This window comes from Botryllus schlosseri, chromosome 2 (assembly GCF_051294905.1).
Source record: "Botryllus schlosseri isolate E-star chromosome 2, Bs_hap1, whole genome shotgun sequence".
NCBI lineage: Eukaryota > Metazoa > Chordata > Ascidiacea > Stolidobranchia > Styelidae > Botryllus > Botryllus schlosseri.
Window position 1 is genome coordinate 10938307 of NC_137237.1, and position 27096 is coordinate 10965402.

Sequence of the window (27096 nt, forward strand, 5' to 3'; positions counted from 1 at the left end):
AAACCAGATGTTATAATTATGGATTACGCGCCCCCTGCTCTTCAGGTAAGTCTGACCATCGGAGGCTGAGATGGGATTAAAAATGCAATATAATGCAATTACCAATGTTATTGACGAAATTAAATCTTCAAGTTAAAAATTGACTACCCTTTGGGGGCCCAAGACCAACGTTTGGAGTGGAGGACGATTTTGCTGTTTTGATCCAGATTCTAGCTACAACCCACGCTAACATGGTATATACTATAAGCCGGTGGCTATGGCGGCAGGTCCAAATCTTCAGTAAAGAATTGTGAAATAGCAATTGACGCCCGTTTGGAGTAGAATAATATGAGAATAAGAGGAGGTGAAAATAAAATTCGGCCTCCAACTTAATACAGATAATGTAATGCAAGCTGCCATTACGAGAAATGGCAAAAAACGGCGCGGTTTTGATATATATCAGCAGCTGTTGATTTTTTATGCTTTGTTGTGGAAACCGTAATATTTTATTTGATGAGTACAAAATTTCAAATCTTTGTCTGGTGTACGTTCGTACCAGCACATAGGCTTACTGCTCGCCAAGCAGCAACGGTCAAATTGCGTCTAACTAAGCATAACCAAACATCAATACAAAAGTTGCTATTCTAAACTAGGCAGAGAGGGGATTAATTATCCTGCAGCGAGGTAGTGGCGTCTGAAATATATTGATAACCCGATATACTGAACGGTGGGTGTTTTACAATCACACTAATGTACATCGACTATCTATTTACTATAAGTGTGGAATGTGGATACTTCTTACGCAAAGACGAGCACAGCTAATAGGCTACTTCTGACGTAATAATGAGCAATGGCATTTGAAAATCAGACGTTTGTGACTCAATAACTGGTATAATATATCTTGCTTGTTAACGAATGTTCAGTTTATGTCACAGTCGTCGTACAAATAAAAAGTAATCGTTCTTTCACAAAGAAATCGATTAAATATGCGAAGTAGTCGATTACGATTACGATTACTTCGGAATTTTTTCGAATGTAATCGATTGCGATTACGATTACTTCAAAATGCTGTAATCGTCGTAATCGATTACGATTACTAATCGCGATTACCCCATGTCTGGACATTACTACGCTAATCATTGAGTCACCGCCTTGAAACTTGGTACAGTGCTAGATGACAGCATCAAAATATACCATACTAAATCCTGTCACCCAATCCGATATGGAACACAGTCAAAATCAACAAAGACCAATGATATATTATACACATACACATATATCTCATTGACAAAGACCAATAGCGACTCTGCCCCTGCGACTCTGCTGAAGACGGATCGACAATAACAAAGATCTGATCTTAATGGCTACTCCAAGTTGTTTCGACACCTTCCTATCTTTTCATTGTATCGCAGTCCTGTGATGTTTTGAAACGATGAAAATATTAATAAACCTGATTGATTGATTGATTGATTGAGTCATGAAAGGTATCAGGGCGTGACGGTCACGTGATTTTTCGAGTGTCCACCTCCACATCACCTTTGAGTACACGCTGGTTACACGGAAAAGGTCCCCTGCTCCAATGATATATATACATATATTAGGGTTACCATATTTTTGTAAAGCAAATTCCGGACACTCTTTAGCGCCCACTAGCGGATTTTAAAATGAGGTTTCACTCATTAACCGTGAATTTGACGTCACACTGGCAAAGCATTGTTCATCGACTGTATACACTATACAGGAATGGAGTGGAACATAGGTCATGGATTGGGCCATCTGTAATGTGAGCTCTGGTGATTGCCACTTGCTAGGGTCTGCTATAGATTCCTCCAGGGGTCAGATAAAATCATCTGGCGGGCCGTGTCTGGCCTGTCAGGATTGTGTTTGGCAGTCCTGCTATACTGTTAGGTCGGTGGGCTATCTGTATATGTGTTTTAATCAGAACTGAAATAAAATGCACCAGCCGGTTGCACATCCGGTGATTTCACACCTTTATGGTCGCGACCTCATTCCCCACTTGAAAATGTTCCGTGGCAAAGGTTAAAACTTGATAACTGATTACTAATAAAATTCAGCTTGCTCAAACTTACTCAAGGCCTGCTGATTACGTCCAACATTATCGTGATCCCCAGATAGAAGTGAACAACCCCAAAACTTGGAACCACTTTCTGTTATTGAAGCATCCAATCGGCCTTAACCAGCTCTAGGAATATACCGTTAGCTTATAATTGCGATTCCAATCGGACTTATTTCAGTAAATGATATATTACTTTTGATGGCATTTTTGGAGAGGGTGATGCCGCTGTTGCCCATACTAATATCATTATACGTTGCATTAACTCGCGCCCGGCGCGAAGAACAATTTTGAATAGCATAAACCTGCTTGAAAATAATATTGTTTATGTTGATTTACGAAAAACTTTTGAGCCTGCTTCAAGCCTTCAAAATTCCGGACATTTAGGCATATTTTAGAAATTCATCCCGGACGCAGATTTTTCAGTGAAATTCCGGACATGGCCGGAAAATTCCGGACGTATGGCAACCCTAACATATATACAATATACATATATATAATTGCCTGCTCGGAGCAAAGAATATAGAAGGACTTCAATGTTCTTTGGCTCGGAGAGAAACCCATATCGCGATATAATATTAATGAGACAAATTTTGATGTTCGCATTCGCAGTTAAATCTTTTTATTCCTCACAACGTATACGCGGTGTTGACGCCAGCATACCTTTATTTCATCCAACCAAAATACATAACAAACGGCAGTGATGGTGGTACAGAAAATATGCATGTACAATATTCGGTACCTCTAAAACAAAAGGAACATAGAAATATGCCAACTTATATCATCGTCGGAGCCACTGTTGTATCATATTATAACCGTGTTTAGCCGCCCAATCATCGTATTATTTCGAATTCTATATTTTGCGAATAAATTGTAGCTAGAATAGAACCACTATGATCCGTGATGTAATGCAATTGATGTGAGACTGTACCTTAAATTGGCTCGAACTTTGGCGATGCAATTTGTGATGTTCGTGTATTTACGTTTGGTGTTGTTCAACTCTTGATTTCTATAGGACTAGTAATTACCTCCAATCATTATTTTCTCGTGTGCCGTGTTTGTATTTATACTCTCGCGTTCTGTTGTCTACTGTCGTTTCGTTTACCTGCACCGTGTCGCCTGTCTTTTAAGTTGTTCTGCTGATAATATACTGATTTGATATTGCAACCTCGTCGCATGAGTTATTGTTCAAGCAAGATCAAGAACGTATCAATTGGTGCCGGAAGTCGGATTCATAGTTATTTCTGCGACGGATATATATCATGGAGTCAGGTATATTGAAGCTTTTCGAGAAGCAGCAGGAAATGATGGCAGAACAACGCGCACCGCACAAGGAAGAGATGGCACAGGACAAAGAAGATACGGAGAAGCAAAATGCTCAGCATTAATAAGAAGAAATGGCGCAATTAACGCCGCCAATGTGTCACCAATGTCGACGTGTATCTATTTTGTCAATGTCGCCAATGCCGACAATGCCGCCCGCCATTGCCGACAATTCCGACATTGCCGACGATGCCGCTCGGGGGCCGAAACTAGGGTAGGCCTACTGTATGTAATGACAGTATTTTTGGTGACTCGACTTGAATCAATCTTGGTATTGACTTGACCTGTAGTCTAGGCTAACCATACGTTTTAAGAGGATTTGTCCTCTTTTTTGACTTCTTTGAAAGTGTCCTCGGAGGACGTCCTTTTGTCCTCTTTTTTGAAAATTTAGGTCAGATTTAGAGCAAATTGCGAGTGCCATGCCGTAAATTGGTACAGAAGTGACGCTCCGGAGGGTATTTTTCGGAGCGAAAAACGCTATATTGAGCTCCGAGCGGAAAGATGACCTTTTTTTGTTTTGTTCTAGTCATCCACCTAGCAATGCGGAGAAAACGGTATTTTGAGCTCTGAGCGCGAAGTGATGACCTTTTTTTTTAGTCAACCGGTCACAAAGTGGGAAAAATTCACCAGTTTTTGAGAATTCTACTCCAGTTTTGCAAGTCTCAAATTTCTGAAAAAGTGTCCTCTTTTTAGATTTCCAAAATCTGGTAAGCCCACTGTACTCGAATGACGTGGACTCGAATGACATCGACCAAGTCATGACTCCAGGCTGCATGCGATATTTCAAACTTCACGAGCCGCATTTGGCGCAATCTCGGCGACGACGAACTAACATATCAAAATATCCAAGTAATTATATTTGCATCTGCTTAGTATATGACAGCGATTTCAAGTCAGCCCTTATCTTTTGACAACTCGAACCTTGGCACACATCTTCTGAACGTTATGTTTTAGTATTAGCGGATATCAATTAGGTAGGCTATAGGCCTACGCCCATTACGGTTGATAGCAGAGGTCTCAAACACGCGGGCCGCATGTGGCCCGCGAGACCATTTTGTGCGGCCCGCGACGTTATTTTAGATTTCGAAGTATTCGACAATATTAATCTGCCAAATATCTTGTTTTTTAATTTGAAAATGGAAAGTCGCCCCAAAACTACTCCAGAAGCCTGAAACTAGGCCTACTCATCAAACTTCACTATTACATCTCTTTTCAAAAGTTACCACGCAGTGGAAGATCAAATAATACTTCGGCGATTGGACAATTCCATTTGTGTGCCTTGGAGTCGACTTATCAAAATACACCAACCAAAACTCTGTCAACAAAAGGAGTTCGTGTACCACCTAAAAATAGTACATTGATTGCTCTCTCATTCACGAAATTTCATGCTGGTGACGTCATATTTTGTGATACGATTGTTGATATACAATGTTCTTTCCATTTCTCTACTAGTTGCTGACGATTACCCCTGACGAGTGTCAGCCGAAAATGTTCGGGTTCATTTCAATACGAATATACTATTCAATTTCTATTGCTCTGCTGGCACAGTAATCATTATATTCAAGTCGTTATAGATCTGTTCCATATTCGAAGGTAAATCTAACGCTGATTTGATTTGACTTAGGTAATGGCATGATCTATAGCCTTGTTATCAGGAGTATGCCCGAAACCCGGATTAGGCCGTACTGCTCCAATGCTCTGATATGAGATAAATATTTGTAAAATACTAAAATATTCTACCTATATAATTGTGACACGTCAAATTTCGGCTAACTGTAAAATTTTAACGAAACAGCTTTAACGATATCCTGATGCATTTGTACTCTCGCATGGTATCTACAACTAAATATACAGCAATTGTGCCTAGTTCAGCACGGCCCGCGGCCCCATCAAAAAGTAGGAAATTGGCCCGCGATCTGACACCCATATTGGCCTAGGCGGTGTAAAGAGGAGGCATGCACACTGAATGAATGTTAAGAAGATAGTATAGAAAAAGAAAGCGACAAGAATAGGGCGGCATATCATGAGAAGCGAGATCGATTGGTCAGTCGTGTTCCGGTAATCTTCCACGGTCGCACAAATTTCTATGACCGCTGGTTGGCCATCCCTGGTTTACACGAATGACATGGCGAGGAGGAGCCTAGATAAACTTCCAACACATTAGGTAGGAATAGCGAGGAGTCTAGTTAAACCTGCAAACACTTGGGTAGGAATTCTGGAGCCAACCTCGGTCGGACTTGAACTCGTAACCGAGCGAGATAGTGTACTTTTTGCCCGCGTACCTATACGCCTGGCCGTGTATTTTCATCGCGAATCTTACACTGGAATGTATAAAGATTTCGACGTTTATTCAATTCAACGTAAGCCTAAAAATGTAAATAATATGATTAGTTATAAATAATTTGCGTTTGTGGCCATGCAATCTTCAGGTATTCCCGTCAAGAATCACGTAGTATGTAGCGAGATGGTCGAAGTACTTGAGTAGCCGAGTGATGAATTTCATGGCTTCAGAATTGGAGTCGTCTGGTCGAAAAGTTATATCCCATGCAGGGATGACTTGGTCCACGTCATTCGAGTACAGGTCAAGTCAATACCAAGATTGATTCAAGTCGAGTCACCAAAAATCCTGTCATTACAGTACCCTAGCTTCGAGCGGCATCGTCGGAATTGTCGGCAATGGCGGCATTGTCGGCATTGGCGACGTTGGTGACATTGGCGACGTTGGTGACATTGGCGACATTGGTGACATAGCCGACATTGGTGACATTGGCGACATTGGTGACATTGGTGACATTGGCGACATTGACAAAATAGATACACGTCGACATTGGCGACATTGGTGACATTGGTGACATTGGCGACATTGGCGACATGTACAAATGAAAGACACCCCTGCGGGGCTCAGGTTGAACTATTCGGAGCCGACCATTTCGGCGACCGGACATATCAATATCTGGAGTTTTCGCCAACCAGGTACTGTTATTATGCGCCGCCGATCTTCTCATTACTGCACTGTGCCCAGTCGCATGTAGGTAGGTCAGCACTTTATGTATTCATGTGTCCCGGCGCGAACATGCTGGTTGGCTCTGAAATACCTGTATCGCATAGTCCCTCATCCGCTCGTTGTATACACCTCTACACTAAAGCATCCCAGCGGTCTAACGATGTTTGGCGAAACACGGAATTACCGTTCGTCCAAATATTGCCATTGCAATTATATTAATTTCTGAACCATATTTAAAAATAGGGTGCGGCTGTTACGGCCCCCCTCTCCCCTAGTGTCAGATAAGAGCGTTCCAGTGAAACCAATATTGGACAAATCTTATCATGATATCACACCAATATGTGTAATACAAGGATCGCTCCATTTTCTTGATCAAGCCATATTGATGTAATGACTATTCGGCGTGCATCGCTTATTATTGACTATCGCGCCAACACAATGGCTTCGGATATCTACAATTGTACAATGTACATTGCACAAACTATCCGACGGAGATATCGCAAAGAACGAAAAATTGTTTTTGCTACGAGTAATTCATCAAATAGTACATAGCCTACATATTAAAAGATCCCTCTGTTGCATTTGCGAACCAAATTTATACCCTACGCGGCCCATACTTTAAGAACCGCTGCTACAAAATAACATCGCATTTCCGATGGAATAACTATGAATTCATGTGTGCATCTCAAAATCACCGTCAAACCTGCATCGCGATCTCCATAAATTGCCTCGCCGTCTACTGAAACTACCTTCGCTATGAGCACACCTGTCTTAGGCATTCAAATTGTTCATAATTAAATTGTTCATAATTAAATAAATATTTAGCACACGTCTATAGTACTGCCTTCCTTAATTATATATTCTAATTCTGTTATTTGACACATTTCACAGTCACGAGATAAGCGACGCGGTTTTTTGAATGCAGTGTTATATATTTCCCTTCTCATGAGCGACTATAAATTACAAGAACAGAGTGAAAGAAGTACCATTAAGCGCAGCAGTAAATACGGGATTAATCATATTATATCATCGTCGTGATATTCTACAGTCGATAGGTAGCTATCATTGCAGTGCTTCTAATTTATCCTATCACCATAAATTCACCTGAAATCATTGCACGATTATATTAACAAGCGCTGAAGAAGGAGCGTTAGATTTTGGCAAAATATCGCCAAAAGAAACTGAATAGATCTGACATATCCCCATAGTCAGCCTATTGGAAAATGCATACAATACCACCAAATCAAAAACGATATGACGAAATCCACAAGCCCCTTAGTATGGAAGTCACATTCGAAATTGCTAGGAGAATCAGATGCGAGAATTAGCAACTAAAAGAGCAGATAGATGAAAGAAAACACATTGAAAACCGTTGAAAGCTTATCGAATTCACTCAGCATCTCATCGCATGGAAACTACCAAGCGTATAAGTACGGTTTGCGCCAGCACCGTCACCTCATTTCTTCAAAAGCTCTCAGTTTTTGTCACAGTGTGGATCTTCGGATACCCATGGGATCACATTCGTCCTGACAGTGTCATAAGCGCCTTTCCGTTTCCATTGTAATCCTACTATATGCATGCCTGTGAATTTGCATTCTGATTGAACAGGTACTGTGCGCCAAACCACAGTGTTCTTCAATCCACTTCAAGCATATGAGCGCCAATGGAACATTTGGTGGCATCTCATGGGCCTCCACAGCATTGCCACATTTGCGGCGATCTCTAAGAGTACAGAACTAAGCAAGGAAAGAAGGGAAATGAAAATTTAAAATGTTCAGTCCGTTTGAATCGATTCGTTGTTTATGGTGCAGCACACTGCGAAGATTGACAGGCGCACTGAGTGGCGACTTTGTAAGTGTGCTTCTTGGTGGATCCATCAGGGCATGTCAAGTTGGCAGTCTTGGTTACTGTTTCGATGGCGGTACAGCAAGTGCACTGTTTCTGGAATGATCCAGTTTCAGACGAGAAGATCGATCCACTAGTACAGCTTCCATGGCACATGGTCATTTCGATTGGTTCTGTAGATTTACATCCCTCAAATTCGATGTGTTCGCTGAAGTCGACAGTTGGAGCACAACCGTTTGATGATTTTGTTTCTAAAATAAACTCGGCTTCAGTTCACTGAACAAGAAAATTTTTCTGAAGTGACATACCGGTTGCACATTTCTGACAGCAACCATCAGACACTATGTCGGTGCACGAAGGATCGATCTCTGGACAAGATGGAGCGAAACACTCGGTATAAACTTCATTCGTGTGTGGATCAGTCATACACTCGCAAGTCTTGCAAGAGTCACCTTCAAAAACAGAGATAAGATCATATAAATGAATTGTGAGTAATGTCAGGCATGAGAAAAATTATGATTCTTTGAAACCACACCAAGACGAGATCAGAAAACAGAAGGGCTGGTAAAATTCTGTAATCTATATAGGGTAATGTTATCACGGAAACCAGATGAACTGGCTAGAGTCATATCCTTGGGCTCTAATTTAGTCTTTTAATGTCTCCTAACATACTTTGCGTCTTGATTGCATCGAACTCACCATCAGGAGACCAAGTCTGTCCGACAGCGTATTGTTTAGAGCTGTGATGACAAACATTTGGCACGCAGTCTCCACAACACTGTCCAGCAACCGGAACATAAGTGTATCCTGAGCTGCATGTTCCGCATTTAGTAATGGTGCAAGTTGACTCGTATTCTCCCAAAGAGTTAGGAATGTCGCTGCAGGAGCATTCGTTGCAAACATCTTCCATCCATACGGATCCTGAAAGTAATTAAAATGTTAATTTTACTAATTCGCTCAAGTAGTGGATATCTATTCAGACGAGCATAACACCAGTTGGGTACTGCAAAATACCCAAAGGATGCCATCTATATACACTTGTATCTACGAATTGCAAGATTATAGCATCAATTCTTATTAAACACATAATAGTGTTATACAATAGTTCATGAATCTCTTGTTAAACCAATATCTTTCGCTTTAATTGAAAATTAGATACAACTTGAAAATGACGGTTATGCCGGAGATTTCTGAATGCTACATATAAATTTCACGCAATTAATGCCTAGCAGGCGCATCGTAATCGTTTTACTCGAAGTGTTGCTTGTTGTTATTTTAACAGCGATTCCGCTATGTGATTGTTGGTGGGGCTTTTTATTCATCTGCTAAATGTAAGTCCGTTCATGCCTACCTGGTGCATGTGCAACACTGTCAAGGTAGCACATTGGTTCTGGTTCGCATACTCTGTCGACGCATCCACATTCATCTTTGGAATCGGTAGCCTTGTATCCTTCTTTGCATGGTTGTGGTTCTTTACATTCATTGCATACGCACATGGAAGTTGTGCAGCATTCGTTCACCACATTTTCAGCAAGATGTTTATTGGAAGGACAGGACATTTCTCCGGTTTCACATGATGCTGACAAAGAACATATAATTACATAATGCGCCGATGTAGATTGATACTATTTGGAACGGATGTTCCACATCCACACGATCGAGCAGTAGATATCACCCGTATGCGATGGCAAAGGTTTTAAAACTGATATATTCATCTTGAAATTTAATCGCCTGCAGGTGCTATACGTCTGATAGTAATATGTCAACTGTACAAAAGTAGGGCAACGTATAAATGTTTTACTCACCATAGTCGCATTCACACTCGTATTCGGGACAGCATCCGTCAGGATTAGTTCTGTGTACTCGTTGATAAGATGCGCATTTAGGCATTGCAAGAGAGCAGCTGCTAATATCACAGATACAAGATTCTTCTGCTTGAGTTGGGCAGCACTCCAGTTGACCAGGAGCACGCACTTTTTCCTCTGTTTTGAGAAGTCTTTACAAGACAAATACAGAAAATTTAAAGAAAGCTATGACTTAAATGAATAATGTCATGGTTAAATACCTGAATCCTGGTGTGGTTGGACAGTAGGTAGTGCTAACAGCCGGACATTGCACAGGATCGCACAGACATTCGTAAACTTCGCAGCAGTCATTCGCGGAGCTTGTTTTAACTCGTTTGTAACCGCTACCGCAGTCTTGTACGACTGGCGCGCATCTGTCTGGCACGCATCTGCACTCGTAAATTGGACAGCAGCTGCCCGCATTGGTTACTTCGGCAATTTCACCGCCAGAGCAAGTTGGAATGCCGCTATCTGCGCAAGTAGATCTGTCGCAGACGCATTCGTAAACGACGCAACATCTGCCCGATTCAACTGCAGACAGCACATATCCTGCGGAGCACAGTGGTACGTAATAGGCGGGGCACGAGTCTGGTTTGCAGACGCAAGTTGCGGTTGGGCAGCATCCGTCTGAGTTAACAATCACGAGTTCTTCTCCTTCCTCACAAGTCTGAACGTTAAATAAAAATATTTAGGCATGTTTTGATATCTGGTCATTTGGGAGTGTCGTGATTGATAAGCGACAGGTTTCATGATATGGTGGAGAACTGAGGAACAGAGAACATTACTCTGATTGTCAACCACAAGAGGAATGCAAGAGGAGTGATATTAAGCCGACGATATTTCATTCGCTACCAGGCTATATATCACCCAATAAGGATAGCCATGATGGCATTGCGGGATGTGGCTAATATAGCACGATACCATGACAATATTTAATTCTCCGCAAATATATTCACTTCTGCTCCAGTTTTTGTCAGACTTCTATCAAAATATGAGTTCAAAGTCATTTCTCGCCGAGATGAACGTATTATACATCATTATACACCCTCAATAGCACAGCCAATAAGTCACCAGCTTTAGTCACTGCGATACATGCAATTCATCATGTGCGTAGTATACTTACGGTGTGAGAGACATCAACGCATGTAGCAGTGTTGCATTCGCATGTGTAAGTCATACAACATCCGCCGGATCCACTTGCGGTTGCAACCAATGTTTCCCCAACTTCCAAGCATACTGGTCGAACGACCTCTGGACAAGTCACAGAAGAGCATCTAGTCTCGTGGTCGTCGGGCACGCATTTGTAGATTGCGCAGCATTCTTCCTCGTCGGTAACAGTGACGAGTTGCTGTGAAAAATTGACGGCTATATCAAATCCTTTGACGGACATAAGACTTTTACTTACTTCTCCCTCCTCGCATTCCGGTGCTTCGGGGCAACATACTTGACCTTGGACAACATGTCCATCCGGTTGGCAAGTTGCGACCAGACAAGGATCAGCTTCGACACGCCATTGCTCTCCGACCTTTCTTCCAATGTAGGACTCATCCAGACATACTGGACACTCGGATGCATCGACACATTTTCCATCAACGACAACCTGCAATGTTTAGTGCACGCATTATTCTCTGCTGACACTGCTATCATAACTACAGTTTAATTGCAAAGAAATATAAATGTAAACCTGACTAACCTTGTCGTCACCACAGAAGCATCCCTCGCTATTGAAGGCCACAGAGACACCGTTGTAAGTTTTGAAGTTTTCACAAGTCCTGGCAACATCTGGTCCGCACGCAGAATATGCAGCGCCCTCAACTTCGCATGTCGAGTACGCGCACAGTCTGGCACTTCTCCATTGTTGGCAAGTACCCGATTTGCTGCATTCAGTCGCATATGCGGCGAGAGCAGAACAGCCCGGCCAGCTCAAAGCGATTGTTTCTCCGTCAGCAGGCACGTCACAGCCCGCTGTAACTCTAGCACAAGTGTCCAAATACTCAGACGTGTCAACATCACAGCTTGAGAATGTTTGTCTGAAGATCTAAGAGAGATTCGTAAATTGTGCGCATTGCTCACGGAATGTTGAAAAGTGCATCAATATTTACCTTATTGCAGAAGTCTCTTGATTCCACGAGAGAGTCGTCGACACCCACCAAAGTATCGGTGAAGCATTCATCTCTTGGGTTCACCAACCAGTGATTGAAGAAGGTCTCGACAGAATCAGATTTCGAAATCGCCAGGCAATATCCTCCCATCCACAAGTCGTTTGCGGAATCAGCATCGGCCATACCGCAGAGACCCTCCGTCTTACCAGAGAATTTAGCTGGTACCGTTATCTCCCAAACATCAGCACTGTTGTCATATTCAAACACGACACCGAGCTTCTTGAATGCAATCGATACTTTCGACGACACTCGGCTGATATCGAACGCATTTCTGTTTCCATATAACTGTACATAAAATATTATGATTGTGATTTGCTTCATTGAAAACTGCTGTAATCATTCTACCTCCATATTGCTGCCCAAAGTGAGTACGCTTGACGACAATTTGTTATTTAAGTTGAAGGAGTCGGTGCAAATGCTGCCTGCATTGCCCGAGCAGTATTTTCTGTTCACAGAAATTTCGAAGTCCAGTCCGAATATATCTCTTGCTAAGACGTGCGTACACGGGCAAGATCTCGAGAAGCCAGTACCATCAAATGTGCTAATTCGAGCGCTGGCAGAGTATCCGGTGCAAGTAACTAGAAAGGAATTTAGCATTATAACAAAATTTACGGTCGTCATTTCACGGAAAATCTGTAAACAATGGATCTCATTCTATGCCGTCTTCTTCGTGGGGTATCGGTGTGTTTACAAAACCATCTCCAATTGATATAATAAACAGGATATGCTTTTCAAACAATTTCAACCATGTATATTTTTAATAATTTCAGCAACCAATTTGATCACTTGAAAACATTGCAAGGTGCGTTACTATGAAATGATAGGATCGGGTCGAGATGAGCAAAGAAGTCCATAGAATCAACACAGTCCTCCTCCGATTGTCTCTTTGTAAAATATATTCAATATATATCACAGATAACACTGATTGTAAGGACCTAAGCTTGTTGGATCTTGATTGCATGTGAAAAGAGCCTTTAATAAACTATCCGTCTCTTTCAAAAGGGGGTGGATCAAAAATTGCATGCTGGAAGGACCATCGACCAATGTCTCAAACATATTAGATACACTCACAGTCGCATACGTAAGAAGCGCAGCAGCCATTGACATCAAAGACAGCAGTTGGTTCTTTTCCATCTTGGCAAGTGTGAGTTGTTCTCGCGGCACACTGTTTGGCTGAGCATATCTGGTTTTGATCTGATTTACATTCGCAAATCAAGCACGAGTCAGTAGCGTGCTCCCAACTGTCTCCAATGTTATGGAATGTTCCAGATTCGTCAGTGCATCCAAGTTCTGTCGAGTGAAACATTTATAGAACTGGATTCTGGCATATCAATGTGAAAAGTGAGATTAATCCACCGATGTATACATCGGAAATATCTCAAAATTTTTGATACGTGGAAATCACAATAACTTACTTTGACAAGTATACACTGTGCAGCATTCTGAACATTCGGTGCTGACAAGTTTCTCTCCTGCGCCACATGTGACTGGGAGTGGGCATTTCTCTTTTTTACAGACTGAAAAGTACACATTTATTATATGATGAATTTGAATTGTACCCGTTTATATTCTAGAGTCTAGACAGTAGGCCTGTAGTCAAACATACATCTACATAGCAACTACGACTACCCGGTAACCCAGGCATTATGCAGAGACCGAACCTGAGCATAAGTACAATACAGTACTACTGATTTTACAAATTCCGATAGAAAAATGCTACATTGGTAGCAATGTAATATCAATATGATAGCTCATATTTACAAGTTATTGATACCTACAACAATATATCATCAATGCAACGTTAAAAAATAATATAAAGGCGAATACATACCACACTCATAGGTTGGACAGCATTCATCTGGATTGGTGGCCACCACTTCTTCGTATTCATGTTCACAAGTTGGCGGTTCGGAGGCACATGATGACTTATCACACACTGAAAACACAACCAATTGGTGTTCAATGTTCCCTGCCCTTAGAACCATGGTGACAAAAATCTCCATAGCTCGGCAATATCCAATGTACACTGTACAGTGTAGGCTATAATGGCTTATATTTGTGGAATGAGGTTTGCAAGAATGACTGATACAACAATTAGAACACCTCCAAGAAGCTGTTCAATTAGAAAACATATATGATTGAGTACTGCCCTTCTGGGGGTTCTCTCCAAATATCAACCTTGCGCTTATCCTAACTGGTTCAGATCTCACATTGATGAAAAATGAAGGTTTGCAAATCGCAATAATTTTGAATTTTGTGGTGCATTAGGAGTTCAAAGTTACATGAGAGGTTGAAAATCACATATGTAGACAATGTATGCAACTGTTCATCGGTGATCAGTTTTCAATTGGTACAGCTTGTCAGGATGGAGTATTCCCAATATAGCTATTATTAGGGCTAATAACACAATTTTAAATTAGACTAAAGACAAACACACATACCACATTCGTAAGATGAGCAGCACGTATCAGCTTTCTGAACAAGCATTTCATTGTCGCCACAAGATGGCACTTCCTGGGCAGCACATTCCATTTCTTGACATTGGGATCCCTGAGATGTGCATGTGCATTCCTCACAGGTGTCCTCACATACCCATGTTTCACCGAACTGTGATTTATAGAGAGTTACAACAAGATAATGTGACCATTTTATTTCTGCTCGTTCGTAATATTTAATTAGAGATTACGGAATAGTAGAACCCTTTCAAGGGGAAATTTGATCAAAAATTGTACTCAACATTTACCTCACGGCCTACGCTATTGGAGTCAATGCAATCTCGAGCCGGCTCACAAACAGGGCAGCAGGAACCAACAGGATAAGAGAGACTTTCTCCAGTCGGGCACTCATTCACTTCGCAAATTTCAGCAGTGCACTTGACTTCACCGCCAATACAAATGCAATTTTCGCATCCTGCATTTTCTCTCCACACAGACCCGGTCTAAAAATATAAATATTTGAAAGTATTGCAAAATACAAGATATGAAGAGAACTTACAGATCGCCTGACTCCATCCCTGATACATGGGCAATCTTGAGCAAACACGCAAGTGTAGCCATCAAAGTACTTATCTGCTGGACACTGAGAGTCAGGAATGATTGTAACCCCTGGGCAGATGCCTTCTGATCCAACAACAGCAGTGGCTTTGGCAGCATTCGAAGCCAAAAGCATATATTTTCCAGTTGCCAAAGAAATATAATCTGAGCCTCTTCCAGATTTGGATGTATCAATGCCAATATCAACAGCTGAATCGACGCCTGCATCGGCAGAAACATCTTGATCCGATTTGATATTTACGTCAGTATTCATATGTCCATGCGGTCCTGATCCAAACTCGAATTTGAACATAGAATCTCCGAGTAGAATAGAAGCCCCAGAAAAGCTATTGGCATGTGCTAATGCTCCACCGCCTCTGACACATTTCTTGACAGGACAGCATGAATGATCATCTACTACCATGCGTTTGTATTTCGGTGGGCATTGAGCATCACCAAAGGAAGGACATTTGGTAGGATTGCATAAGCACTCATAAGATGCGCAGCAGGAGTCTTTTGACACATGATTGAGATCCTCGAAGTATTCACACACAGGTGCGGAATGTTCGCATTGCTCTGGATCACAGTCGCTCTTCACTACTCTATGAATGTAGCAACAATCATCAGCCTTTTCAGATATAACTTTATATCCGATGGGCGCGGATGGATAAGGATCACATTCCTGTTTTTGATTTCTGAAAATAGGAAGGTAATATGTAAAAAAAAGGTAGGACTGATGAAAATATTATGATGTTAAACTTACTTGATTTCATTTGATTCAGTACATGCAGATACAATACATGGATCCCCATTGCAATACCAGGTTTCTCCGAAGCTGCGTTCTCTTCCAGTTTCATCTACACATACACTTTGTCCAATTTCGATGGAAATATCATTGTCAAGAGAAACATCAGCTTCAGCTTGGACATTGTTATCAACGGAAATTGCCACATCAACACCATGGTCGCCAGAATGATCACCGTCCATATTGACGCCGAGTCCCATTGGGCCCATGCCGAATTGGAATCCGTTGTTTGCGTTGGCGTCTGCAATAGCATCACCGCTTCCGTAGTGAGGTCCTCCGGTTGCGATTGATTTAGCAGCCGCTTTGTTTCCGAGGTTAAGGTTAATTCCGCCCATACCCATGTTTGCGAAGAGGTCGCCGTATTGTCCTTTGCCTCCGTCGGTGGTGACATCAACTGCAAGATCGCTATCGACGTGTGCGTCAGCGATGGCGAGAGTGTTGTCTGCTACATCGACTTCGACGCCGTGACCGCCAGAATGATCACCGTCCACATTGACGCCGAGTCCCATTGGGCCCATGGCGAATTGGAATCCGTTGTTTGCGTTGGCGTGTGCAATAGCATCACCGCTTCCGTAGTGAGGTCCTCCGGTTGCGATTGCTTTAGCAGCGGCGTTGTTTCCGAAGTTAAGGTTAATTCCGCCCATACCCATGTTTGCGAAGAGGTCGCCGTATTGTCCTTTGCCTCCGTCGGTGGTGACATCAACTGCAAGATCGCTATCGACGTGTGCGTCAGCGATGGCGAGAGTGTTGTCTGCTACATCGACTTCGACGCCGTGACCGCCAGAATGATCACCGTCCACATTGACGCCGAGTCCCATTGGGCCCATGGCGAATTGGAATCCGTTGTTTGCGTTGGCGTGTGCAATAGCATCACCGCTTCCGTAGTGAGGTCCTCCGGTTGCGATTGCTTTAGCAGCGGCGTTGTTTCCGAAGTTAAGGTTAATTCCGCCCATACCCATGTTTGCGAAGAGGTCGCCGTATTGTCCTTTGCCTCCGTCGGTGGTGACATCAACTGCAAGATCGCTATCGACGTGTGCGTCAGCGATGGCGAGAGTGTTGTCTGCTACATCGACTTCGACGCCGTGATCGCCTGAATGATCACCGTCCACATTGACGCCGAGTCCCATTGGGCCCATGGCGAATTGGAATCCGTTGTTTGCGTTGGCGTGTGCAATAGCATCACCGCTTCCGTAGTGAGGTCCTCCGGTTGCGATTGCTTTAGCAGCGGCGTTGTTTCCGAAGTTAAGGTTAATTCCGCCCATACCCATGTTTGCGAAGAGGTCGCCGTATTGTCCTTTGCCTCCGTCGGTGGTGACATCAACTGCAAGATCGCTATCGACGTGTGCGTCAGCGATGGCGAGAGTGTTGTCTGCTACATCGACTTCGACGCCGTGACCGCCAGAATGATCACCGTCCACATTGACGCCGAGTCCCATTGGGCCCATGGCGAATTGGAATCCGTTGTTTGCGTTGGCGTGTGCAATAGCATCACCGCTTCCGTAGTGAGGTCCTCCGGTTGCGATTGCTTTAGCAGCGGCGTTGTTTCCGAAGTTAAGGTTAATTCCGCCCATACCCATGTTTGCGAAGAGGTCGCCGTATTGTCCTTTGCCTCCTTCGGTGGTGACATCAACTGCAAGATCGCTATCGACGTGTGCGTCAGCGATGGCGAGAGTGTTGTCTGCTACATCGACTTCGACGCCGTGACCGCCAGAATGATCACCGTCCACATTGACGCCGAGTCCCATTGGGCCCATGGCGAATTGGAATCCGTTGTTTGCGTTGGCGTGTGCAATAGCATCACCGCTTCCGTAGTGAGGTCCTCCGGTTGCGATTGCTTTAGCAGCGGCGTTGTTTCCGAAGTTAAGGTTAATTCCGCCCATACCCATGTTTGCGAAGAGGTCGCCGTATTGTCCTTTGCCTCCGTCGGTGGTGACATCAACTGCAAGATCGCTATCGACGTGTGCGTCAGCGATGGCGAGAGTGTTGTCTGCTACATCGACTTCGACGCCGTGACCGCCAGAATGATCACCGTCCACATTGACGCCGAGTCCCATTGGGCCCATGGCGAATTGGAATCCGTTGTTTGCGTTGGCGTGTGCAATAGCATCACCGCTTCCGTAGTGAGGTCCTCCGGTTGCGATTGCTTTAGCAGCGGCGTTGTTTCCGAAGTTAAGGTGAATTCCGCCCATACCCATGTTTGCGAAGAGGTCGCCGTATTGTCCTTTGCCTCCGTCGGTGGTGACATCAACTGCAAGATCGCTATCGACGTGTGCGTCAGCGATGGCGAGAGTGTTGTCTGCTACATCGACTTCGACGCCGTGACCGCCAGAATGATCACCGTCCACATTGACGCCGAGTCCCATTGGGCCCATGGCGAATTGGAATCCGTTGTTTGCGTTGGCGTGTGCAATAGCATCACCGCTTCCGTAGTGAGGTCCTCCGGTTGCGATTGCTTTAGCAGCGGCGTTGTTTCCGAAGTTAAGGTTAATTCCGCCCATACCCATGTTTGCGAAGAGGTCGCCGTATTGTCCTTTGCCTCCGTCGGTGGTGACATCAACTGCAAGATCGCTATCGACGTGTGCGTCAGCGATGGCGAGAGTGTTGTCTGCTACATCGACTTCGACGCCGTGACCGCCAGAATGATCACCGTCCACATTGACGCCGAGTCCCATTGGGCCCATGGCGAATTGGAATCCGTTGTTTGCGTTGGCGTGTGCAATAGCATCACCGCTTCCGTAGTGAGGTCTTCCTGTTGCGATTGCTTTAGCAGCGGCGTTGTTTCCGAAGTTAAGGTTAATTCCGCCCATACCCATGTTTGCGAAGAGGTCGCCGTATTGTCCTTTGCCTCCGTCGGTGGTGACATCAACTGCAAGATCGCTATCGACGTGTGCGTCAGCGATGGCGAGAGTGTTGTCTGCTACATCGACTTCGACGCCGTGATCGCCAGAATGATCACCGTCCACATTGACGCCGAGTCCCATTGGGCCCATGGCGAATTGGAATCCGTTGTTTGCGTTGGCGTGTGCAATAGCATCACCGCTTCCGTAGTGAGGTCCTCCGGTTGCGATTGCTTTAGCAGCGGCGTTGTTTCCGAAGTTAAGGTTAATTCCGCCCATACCCATGTTTGCGAAGAGGTCGCCGTATTGTCCTTTGCCTCCGTCGGTGGTGACATCAACTGCAAGATCGCTATCGACGTGTGCGTCAGCGATGGCGAGAGTGTTGTCTGCTACATCGACTTCGACGCCGTGACCGCCAGAATGATCACCGTCCACATTGACGCCGAGTCCCATTGGGCCCATGGCGAATTGGAATCCGTTGTTTGCGTTGGCGTGTGCAATAGCATCACCGCTTCCGTAGTGAGGTCCTCCGGTTGCGATTGCTTTAGCAGCGGCGTTGTTTCCGAAGTTAAGGTTAATTCCGCCCATACCCATGTTTGCGAAGAGGTCGCCGTATTGTCCTTTGCCTCCGTCGGTGGTGACATCAACTGCAAGATCGCTATCGACGTGTGCGTCAGCGATGGCGAGAGTGTTGTCTGCTACATCGACTTCGACGCCGTGATCGCCTGAATGATCACCGTCCACATTGACGCCGAGTCCCATTGGGCCCATGGCGAATTGGAATCCGTTGTTTGCGTTGGCGTGTGCAATAGCATCACCGCTTCCGTAGTGAGGTCCTCCGGTTGCGATTGCTTTAGCAGCGGCGTTGTTTCCGAAGTTAAGGTTAATTCCGCCCATACCCATGTTTGCGAAGAGGTCGCCGTATTGTCCTTTGCCTCCGTCGGCGGTGACATCAACTGCAAGATCGCTATCGACGTGTGCGTCAGCGATGGCGAGAGTGTTGTCTGCTACATCGACTTCGACGCCGTGACCGCCAGAATGATCACCGTCCACATTGACGCCGAGTCCCATTGGGCCCATGGCGAATTGGAATCCGTTGTTTGCGTTGGCGTGTGCAATAGCATCACCGCTTCCGTAGTGAGGTCCTCCGGTTGCGATTGCTTTAGCAGCGGCGTTGTTTCCGAAGTTAAGGTTAATTCCGCCCATACCCATGTTTGCGAAGAGGTCGCCGTATTGTCCTTTGCCTCCGTCGGTGGTGACATCAACTGCAAGATCACTATCGACGTGTGCGTCAGCGATGGCGAGAGTGTTGTCTGCTACATCGACTTCGACGCCGTGACCGCCAGAATGATCACCGTCCACATTGACGCCGAGTCCCATTGGGCCCATGGCGAATTGGAATCCGTTGTTTGCGTTGGCGTGTGCAATAGCATCACCGCTTCCGTAGTGAGGTCCTCCGGTTGCGATTGCTTTAGCAGCGGCGTTGTTTCCGAAGTTAAGGTTAATTCCGCCCATACCCATGTTTGCGAAGAGGTCGCCGTATTGTCCTTTGCCTCCGTCGGTGGTGACATCAACTGCAAGATCGCTATCGACGTGTGCGTCAGCGATGGCGAGAGTGTTGTCTGCTACATCGACTTCGACGCCGTGACCGCCAGAATGATCACCGTCCACATTGACGCCGAGTCCCATTGGGCCCATGGCGAATTGGAATCCGTTGTTTGCGTTGGCGTGTGCAATAGCATCACCGCTTCCGTAGTGAGGTCCTCCGGTTGCGATTGCTTTAGCAGCGGCGTTGTTTCCGAAGTTAAGGTTAATTCCGCCCATACCCATGTTTGCGAAGAGGTCGCCGTATTGTCCTTTGCCTCCGTCGGTGGTGACATCAACTGCAAGATCGCTATCGACGTGTGCGTCAGCGATGGCGAGAGTGTTGTCTGCTACATCGACTTCGACGCCGTGATCGCCTGAATGATCACCGTCCACATTGACGCCGAGTCCCATTGGGCCCATGGCGAATTGGAATCCGTTGTTTGCGTTGGCGTGTGCAATAGCATCACCGCTTCCGTAGTGAGGTCCTCCGGTTGCGATTGCTTTAGCAGCGGCGTTGTTTCCGAAGTTAAGGTTAATTCCGCCCATACCCATGTTTGCGAAGAGGTCGCCGTATTGTCCTTTGCCTCCGTCGGTGGTGACATCAACTGCAAGATCGCTATCGACGTGTGCGTCAGCGATGGCGAGAGTGTTGTCTGCTACATCGACTTCGACGCCGTGACCGCCAGAATGATCACCGTCCACATTGACGCCGAGTCCCATTGGGCCCATGGCGAATTGGAATCCGTTGTTTGCGTTGGCGTGTGCAATAGCATCACCGCTTCCGTAGTGAGGTCCTCCGGTTGCGATTGCTTTAGCAGCGGCGTTGTTTCCGAAGTTAAGGTTAATTCCGCCCATACCCATGTTTGCGAAGAGGTCGCCGTATTGTCCTTTGCCTCCTTCGGTGGTGACATCAACTGCAAGATCGCTATCGACGTGTGCGTCAGCGATGGCGAGAGTGTTGTCTGCTACATCGACTTCGACGCCGTGACCGCCAGAATGATCACCGTCCACATTGACGCCGAGTCCCATTGGGCCCATGGCGAATTGGAATCCGTTGTTTGCGTTGGCGTGTGCAATAGCATCACCGCTTCCGTAGTGAGGTCCTCCGGTTGCGATTGCTTTAGCAGCGGCGTTGTTTCCGAAGTTAAGGTTAATTCCGCCCATACCCATGTTTGCGAAGAGGTCGCCGTATTGTCCTTTGCCTCCGTCGGTGGTGACATCAACTGCAAGATCGCTATCGACGTGTGCGTCAGCGATGGCGAGAGTGTTGTCTGCTACATCGACTTCGACGCCGTGACCGCCAGAATGATCACCGTCCACATTGACGCCGAGTCCCATTGGGCCCATGGCGAATTGGAATCCGTTGTTTGCGTTGGCGTGTGCAATAGCATCACCGCTTCCGTAGTGAGGTCCTCCGGTTGCGATTGCTTTAGCAGCGGCGTTGTTTCCGAAGTTAAGGTGAATTCCGCCCATACCCATGTTTGCGAAGAGGTCGCCGTATTGTCCTTTGCCTCCGTCGGTGGTGACATCAACTGCAAGATCGCTATCGACGTGTGCGTCAGCGATGGCGAGAGTGTTGTCTGCTACATCGACTTCGACGCCGTGACCGCCAGAATGATCACCGTCCACATTGACGCCGAGTCCCATTGGGCCCATGGCGAATTGGAATCCGTTGTTTGCGTTGGCGTGTGCAATAGCATCACCGCTTCCGTAGTGAGGTCCTCCGGTTGCGATTGCTTTAGCAGCGGCGTTGTTTCCGAAGTTAAGGTTAATTCCGCCCATACCCATGTTTGCGAAGAGGTCGCCGTATTGTCCTTTGCCTCCGTCGGTGGTGACATCAACTGCAAGATCGCTATCGACGTGTGCGTCAGCGATGGCGAGAGTGTTGTCTGCTACATCGACTTCGACGCCGTGACCGCCAGAATGATCACCGTCCACATTGACGCCGAGTCCCATTGGGCCCATGGCGAATTGGAATCCGTTGTTTGCGTTGGCGTGTGCAATAGCATCACCGCTTCCGTAGTGAGGTCCTCCGGTTGCGATTGCTTTAGCAGCGGCGTTGTTTCCGAAGTTAAGGTTAATTCCGCCCATACCCATGTTTGCGAAGAGGTCGCCGTATTGTCCTTTGCCTCCGTCGGTGGTGACATCAACTGCAAGATCGCTATCGACGTGTGCGTCAGCGATGGCGAGAGTGTTGTCTGCTACATCGACTTCGACGCCGTGACCGCCAGAATGATCACCGTCCACATTGACGCCGAGTCCCATTGGGCCCATGGCGAATTGGAATCCGTTGTTTGCGTTGGCGTGTGCAATAGCATCACCGCTTCCGTAGTGAGGTCCTCCGGTTGCGATTGCTTTAGCAGCGGCGTTGTTTCCGAAGTTAAGGTTAATTCCGCCCATACCCATGTTTGCGAAGAGGTCGCCGTATTGTCCTTTGCCTCCGTCGGTGGTGACATCAACTGCAAGATCGCTATCGACGTGTGCGTCAGCGATGGCGAGAGTGTTGTCTGCTACATCGACTTCGACGCCGTGACCGCCAGAATGATCACCGTCCACATTGACGCCGAGTCCCATCGGGCCCATGGCGAATTGGAATCCGTTGTTTGCGTTGGCGTGTGCAATAGCATCACCGCTTCCGTAGTGAGGTCCTCCGGTTGCGATTGCTTTAGCAGCGGCATTGTTTCCGAAGTTAAGGTTAATTCCGCCCATACCCATGTTTGCGAAGAGGTCGCCGTATTGTCCTTTGCCTCCGTCGGTGGTGACATCAACTGCAAGATCGCTATCGACGTGTGCGTCAGCGATGGCGAGAGTGTTGTCTGCTACATCGACTTCGACGCCGTGACCGCCAGAATGATCACCGTCCACATTGACGCCGAGTCCCATTGGGCCCATGGCGAATTGGAATCCGTTGTTTGCGTTGGCGTGTGCAATAGCATCACCGCTTCCGTAGTGAGGTCCTCCGGTTGCGATTGCTTTAGCAGCGGCGTTGTTTCCGAAGTTAAGGTTAATTCCGCCCATACCCATGTTTGCGAAGAGGTCGCCGTATTGTCCTTTGCCTCCGTCGGTGGTGACATCAACTGCAAGATCGCTATCGACGTGTGCGTCAGCGATGGCGAGAGTGTTGTCTGCTACATCGACTTCGACGCCGTGACCGCCAGAATGATCACCGTCCACATTGACGCCGAGTCCCATTGGGCCCATGGCGAATTGGAATCCGTTGTTTGCGTTGGCGTGTGCAATAGCATCACCGCTTCCGTAGTGAGGTCCTCCGGTTGCGATTGCTTTAGCAGCGGCGTTGTTTCCGAAGTTAAGGTTAATTCCGCCCATACCCATGTTTGCGAAGAGGTCGCCGTATTGTCCTTTGCCTCCGTCGGTGGTGACATCAACTGCAAGATCGCTATCGACGTGTACGTCAGCGATGGCGAGAGTGTTGTCTGCTACATCGACTTCGACGCCGTGACCGCCAGAATGATCACCGTCCACATTGACGCCGAGTCCCATTGGGCCCATGGCGAATTGGAATCCGTTGTTTGCGTTGGCGTGTGCAATAGCATCACCGCTTCCGTAGTGAGGTCCTCCGGTAGCGATTGCTTTAGCAGCGGCGTTGTTTCGGAAGTTAAGGTTAATTCCGCCCATACCCATGTTTGCGAAGAGGTCGCCGTATTGTCCTTTGCCTCCGTCGGTGGTGACATCAACTGCAAGATCGCTATCGACGTGTGCGTCAGCGATGGCGAGAGTGTTGTCTGCTACATCGACTTCGACGCCGTGACCGCCAGAATGATCACCGTCCACATTGACGCCGAGTCCCATTGGGCCCATGGCGAATTGGAATCCGTTGTTTGCGTTGGCGTGTGCAATAGCATCACCGCTTCCGTAGTGAGGTCCTCCGGTTGCGATTGCTTTAGCAGCGGCGTTGTTTCCGAAGTTAAGGTTAATTCCGCCCATACCCATGTTTGCGAAGAGGTCGCCGTATTGTCCTTTGCCTCCGTCGGTGGTGACATCAACTGCAAGATCGCTATCGACGTGTGCGTCAGCGATGGCGAGAGTGTTGTCTGCTACATCGACTTCGACGCCGTGACCGCCAGAATGATCACCGTCCACATTGACGCCGAGTCCCATTGGGCCCATGGCGAATTGGAATCCGTTGTTTGCGTTGGCGTGTGCAATAGCATCACCGCTTCCGTAGTGAGGTCCTCCGGTTGCGATTGCTTTAGCAGCGGCGTTGTTTCCGAAGTTAAGGTTAATTCCGCCCATACCCATGTTTGCGAAGAGGTCGCCGTATTGTCCTTTGCCTCCGTCGGTGGTGACATCAACTGCAAGATCGCTATCGACGTGTGCGTCAGCGATGGCGAGAGTGTTGTCTGCTACATCGACTTCGACGCCGTGACCGCCAGAATGATCACCGTCCACATTGACGCCGAGTCCCATTGGGCCCATGGCGAATTGGAATCCGTTGTTTGCGTTGGCGTGTGCAATAGCATCACCGCTTCCGTAGTGAGGTCCTCCGGTTGCGATTGCTTTAGCAGCGGCGTTGTTTCCGAAGTTAAGGTTAATTCCGCCCATACCCATGTTTGCGAAGAGGTCGCCGTATTGTCCTTTGCCTCCGTCGGTGGTGACATCAACTGCAAGATCGCTATCGACGTGTGCGTCAGCGATGGCGAGAGTGTTGTCTGCTACATCGACTTCGACGCCGTGACCGCCAGAATGATCACCGTCCACATTGACGCCGAGTCCCATTGGGCCCATGGCGAATTGGAATCCGTTGTTTGCGTTGGCGTGTGCAATAGCATCACCGCTTCCGTAGTGAGGTCCTCCGGTTGCGATTGCTTTAGCAGCGGCGTTGTTTCCGAAGTTAAGGTTAATTCCGCCCATACCCATGTTTGCGAAGAGGTCGCCGTATTGTCCTTTGCCTCCGTCGGTGGTGACATCAACTGCAAGATCGCTATCGACGTGTGCGTCAGCGATGGCGAGAGTGTTGTCTGCTACATCGACTTCGACGCCGTGACCGCCAGAATGATCACCGTCCACATTGACGCCGAGTCCCATTGGGCCCATGGCGAATTGGAATCCGTTGTTTGCGTTGGCGTGTGCAATAGCATCACCGCTTCCGTAGTGAGGTCCTCCGGTTGCGATTGCTTTAGCAGCGGCGTTGTTTCCGAAGTTAAGGTTAATTCCGCCCATAACCATGTTTGCGAAGAGGTCGCCGTATTGTCCTTTGCCTCCGTCGGTGGTGACATCAACTGCAAGATCGCTATCGACGTGTGCGTCAGCGATGGCGAGAGTGTTGTCTGCTACATCGACTTCGACGCCGTGACCGCCAGAATGATCACCGTCCACATTGACGCCGAGTCCCATTGGGCCCATGGCGAATTGGAATCCGTTGTTTGCGTTGGCGTGTGCAATAGCATCACCGCTTCCGTAGTGAGGTCCTCCGGTTGCGATTGCTTTAGCAGCGGCGTTGTTTCCGAAGTTAAGGTTAATTCCGCCCATACCCATGTTTGCGAAGAGGTCGCCGTATTGTCCTTTGCCTCCGTCGGTGGTGACATCAACTGCAAGATCGCTATCGACGTGTGCGTCAGCGATGGCGAGAGTGTTGTCTGCTACATCGACTTCGACGCCCTGACCGCCAGAATGATCACCGTCCACATTGACGCCGAGCCCCATTGGGCCCATGGCGAATTGGAATCCGTTGTTTGCGTTGGCGTGTGCAATAGCATCACCGCTTCCGTAGTGAGGTCCTCCGGTTGCGATTGCTTTAGCAGCGGCGTTGTTTCCGAAGTTAAGGTTAATTCCGCCCATACCCATGTTTGCGAAGAGGTCGCCGTATTGTCCTTTGCCTCCGTCGGTGGTGACATCAACTGCAAGATCGCTATCGACGTGTGCGTCAGCGATGGCGAGAGTGTTGTCTGCTACATTGACTTCGACGCCGTGACCGCCAGAATGATCACCGTCCACATTGACGCCGAGTGCCATTGGGCCCATGGCGAATTGGAATCCGTTGTTTGCGTTGGCGTGTGCAATAGCATCACCGCTTCCGTAGTGAGGTCCTCCGGTTGCGATTGCTTTAGCAGCGGCGTTGTTTCCGAAGTTAAGGTTAATTCCGCCCATACCCATGTTTGCGAAGAGGTCGCCGTATTGTCCTTTGCCTCCGTCGGTGGTGACATCAACTGCAAGATCGCTATCGACGTGTGCGTCAGCGATGGCGAGAGTGTTGTCTGCTACATCGACTTCGACGCCGTGACCGCCAGAATGATCACCGTCCACATTGACGCCGAGTCCCATTGGGCCCATGGCGAATTGGAATCCGTTGTTTGCGTTGGCGTGTGCAATAGCATCACCGCTTCCGTAGTGAGGTCCTCCGGTTGCGATTGCTTTAGCAGCGGCGTTGTTTCCGAAGTTAAGGTTAATTCCGCCCATACCCATGTTTGCGAAGAGGTCGCCGTATTGTCCTTTGCCTCCGTCGGTGGTGACATCAACTGCAAGATCGCTATCGACGTGTGCGTCAGCGATGGCGAGAGTGTTGTCTGCTACATCGACTTCGACGCCGTGACCGCCAGAATGATCACCGTCCACATTGACGCCGAGTCCCATTGGGCCCATGGCG

General features: G+C 47.0%; 1 protein-coding gene across 1 annotated transcript; it reads right to left on the reverse strand.

Moving 5' to 3' along the window:
* Positions 1-7534: 7534 nt before the first annotated feature.
* Positions 7535-16430, reverse strand: LOC145433492 (von Willebrand factor-like). Its single transcript, XM_080310608.1, has 18 exons — positions 16027-16430; positions 15226-15958; positions 14975-15169; positions 14673-14838; positions 14063-14167; positions 13647-13748; positions 13303-13521; positions 12577-12809; positions 12172-12516; positions 11763-12107; positions 11475-11669; positions 11193-11417; positions 10291-10736; positions 10031-10221; positions 9577-9804; positions 8925-9146; positions 8534-8677; positions 7535-8476 (listed from the first exon to the last, which is right to left on the reverse strand). The coding sequence occupies exons 1-18, from the start codon at positions 16407-16409 to the stop codon at positions 8181-8183; spliced, it is 4773 nt and encodes a 1590-aa protein (XP_080166734.1). The 5' UTR covers positions 16410-16430; the 3' UTR covers positions 7535-8180.
* Positions 16431-27096: the final 10666 nt, after the last annotated feature.

What these genes read in the sequence shown, in the direction of transcription:
- LOC145433492 (XM_080310608.1), bottom strand. Translation starts at nt 16,409, where the DNA reads ATGGGTATGGGCGGAATTAACCTTAACCTCGGAAACAAAGCGGCTGCT. An exon ending in CACAGTGTATACTTGTCAAA is followed by an intron (nt 13,522 to 13,646) that starts GTAAGTTATTGT and finishes TTCACTCGACAG; the next exon opens with AACTTGGATGCACTGACGAA. An exon ending in GCTTCTGTGGTGACGACAAG is followed by an intron (nt 11,670 to 11,762) that starts GTTAGTCAGGTT and finishes TAAACATTGCAG; the next exon opens with GTTGTCGTTGATGGAAAATG.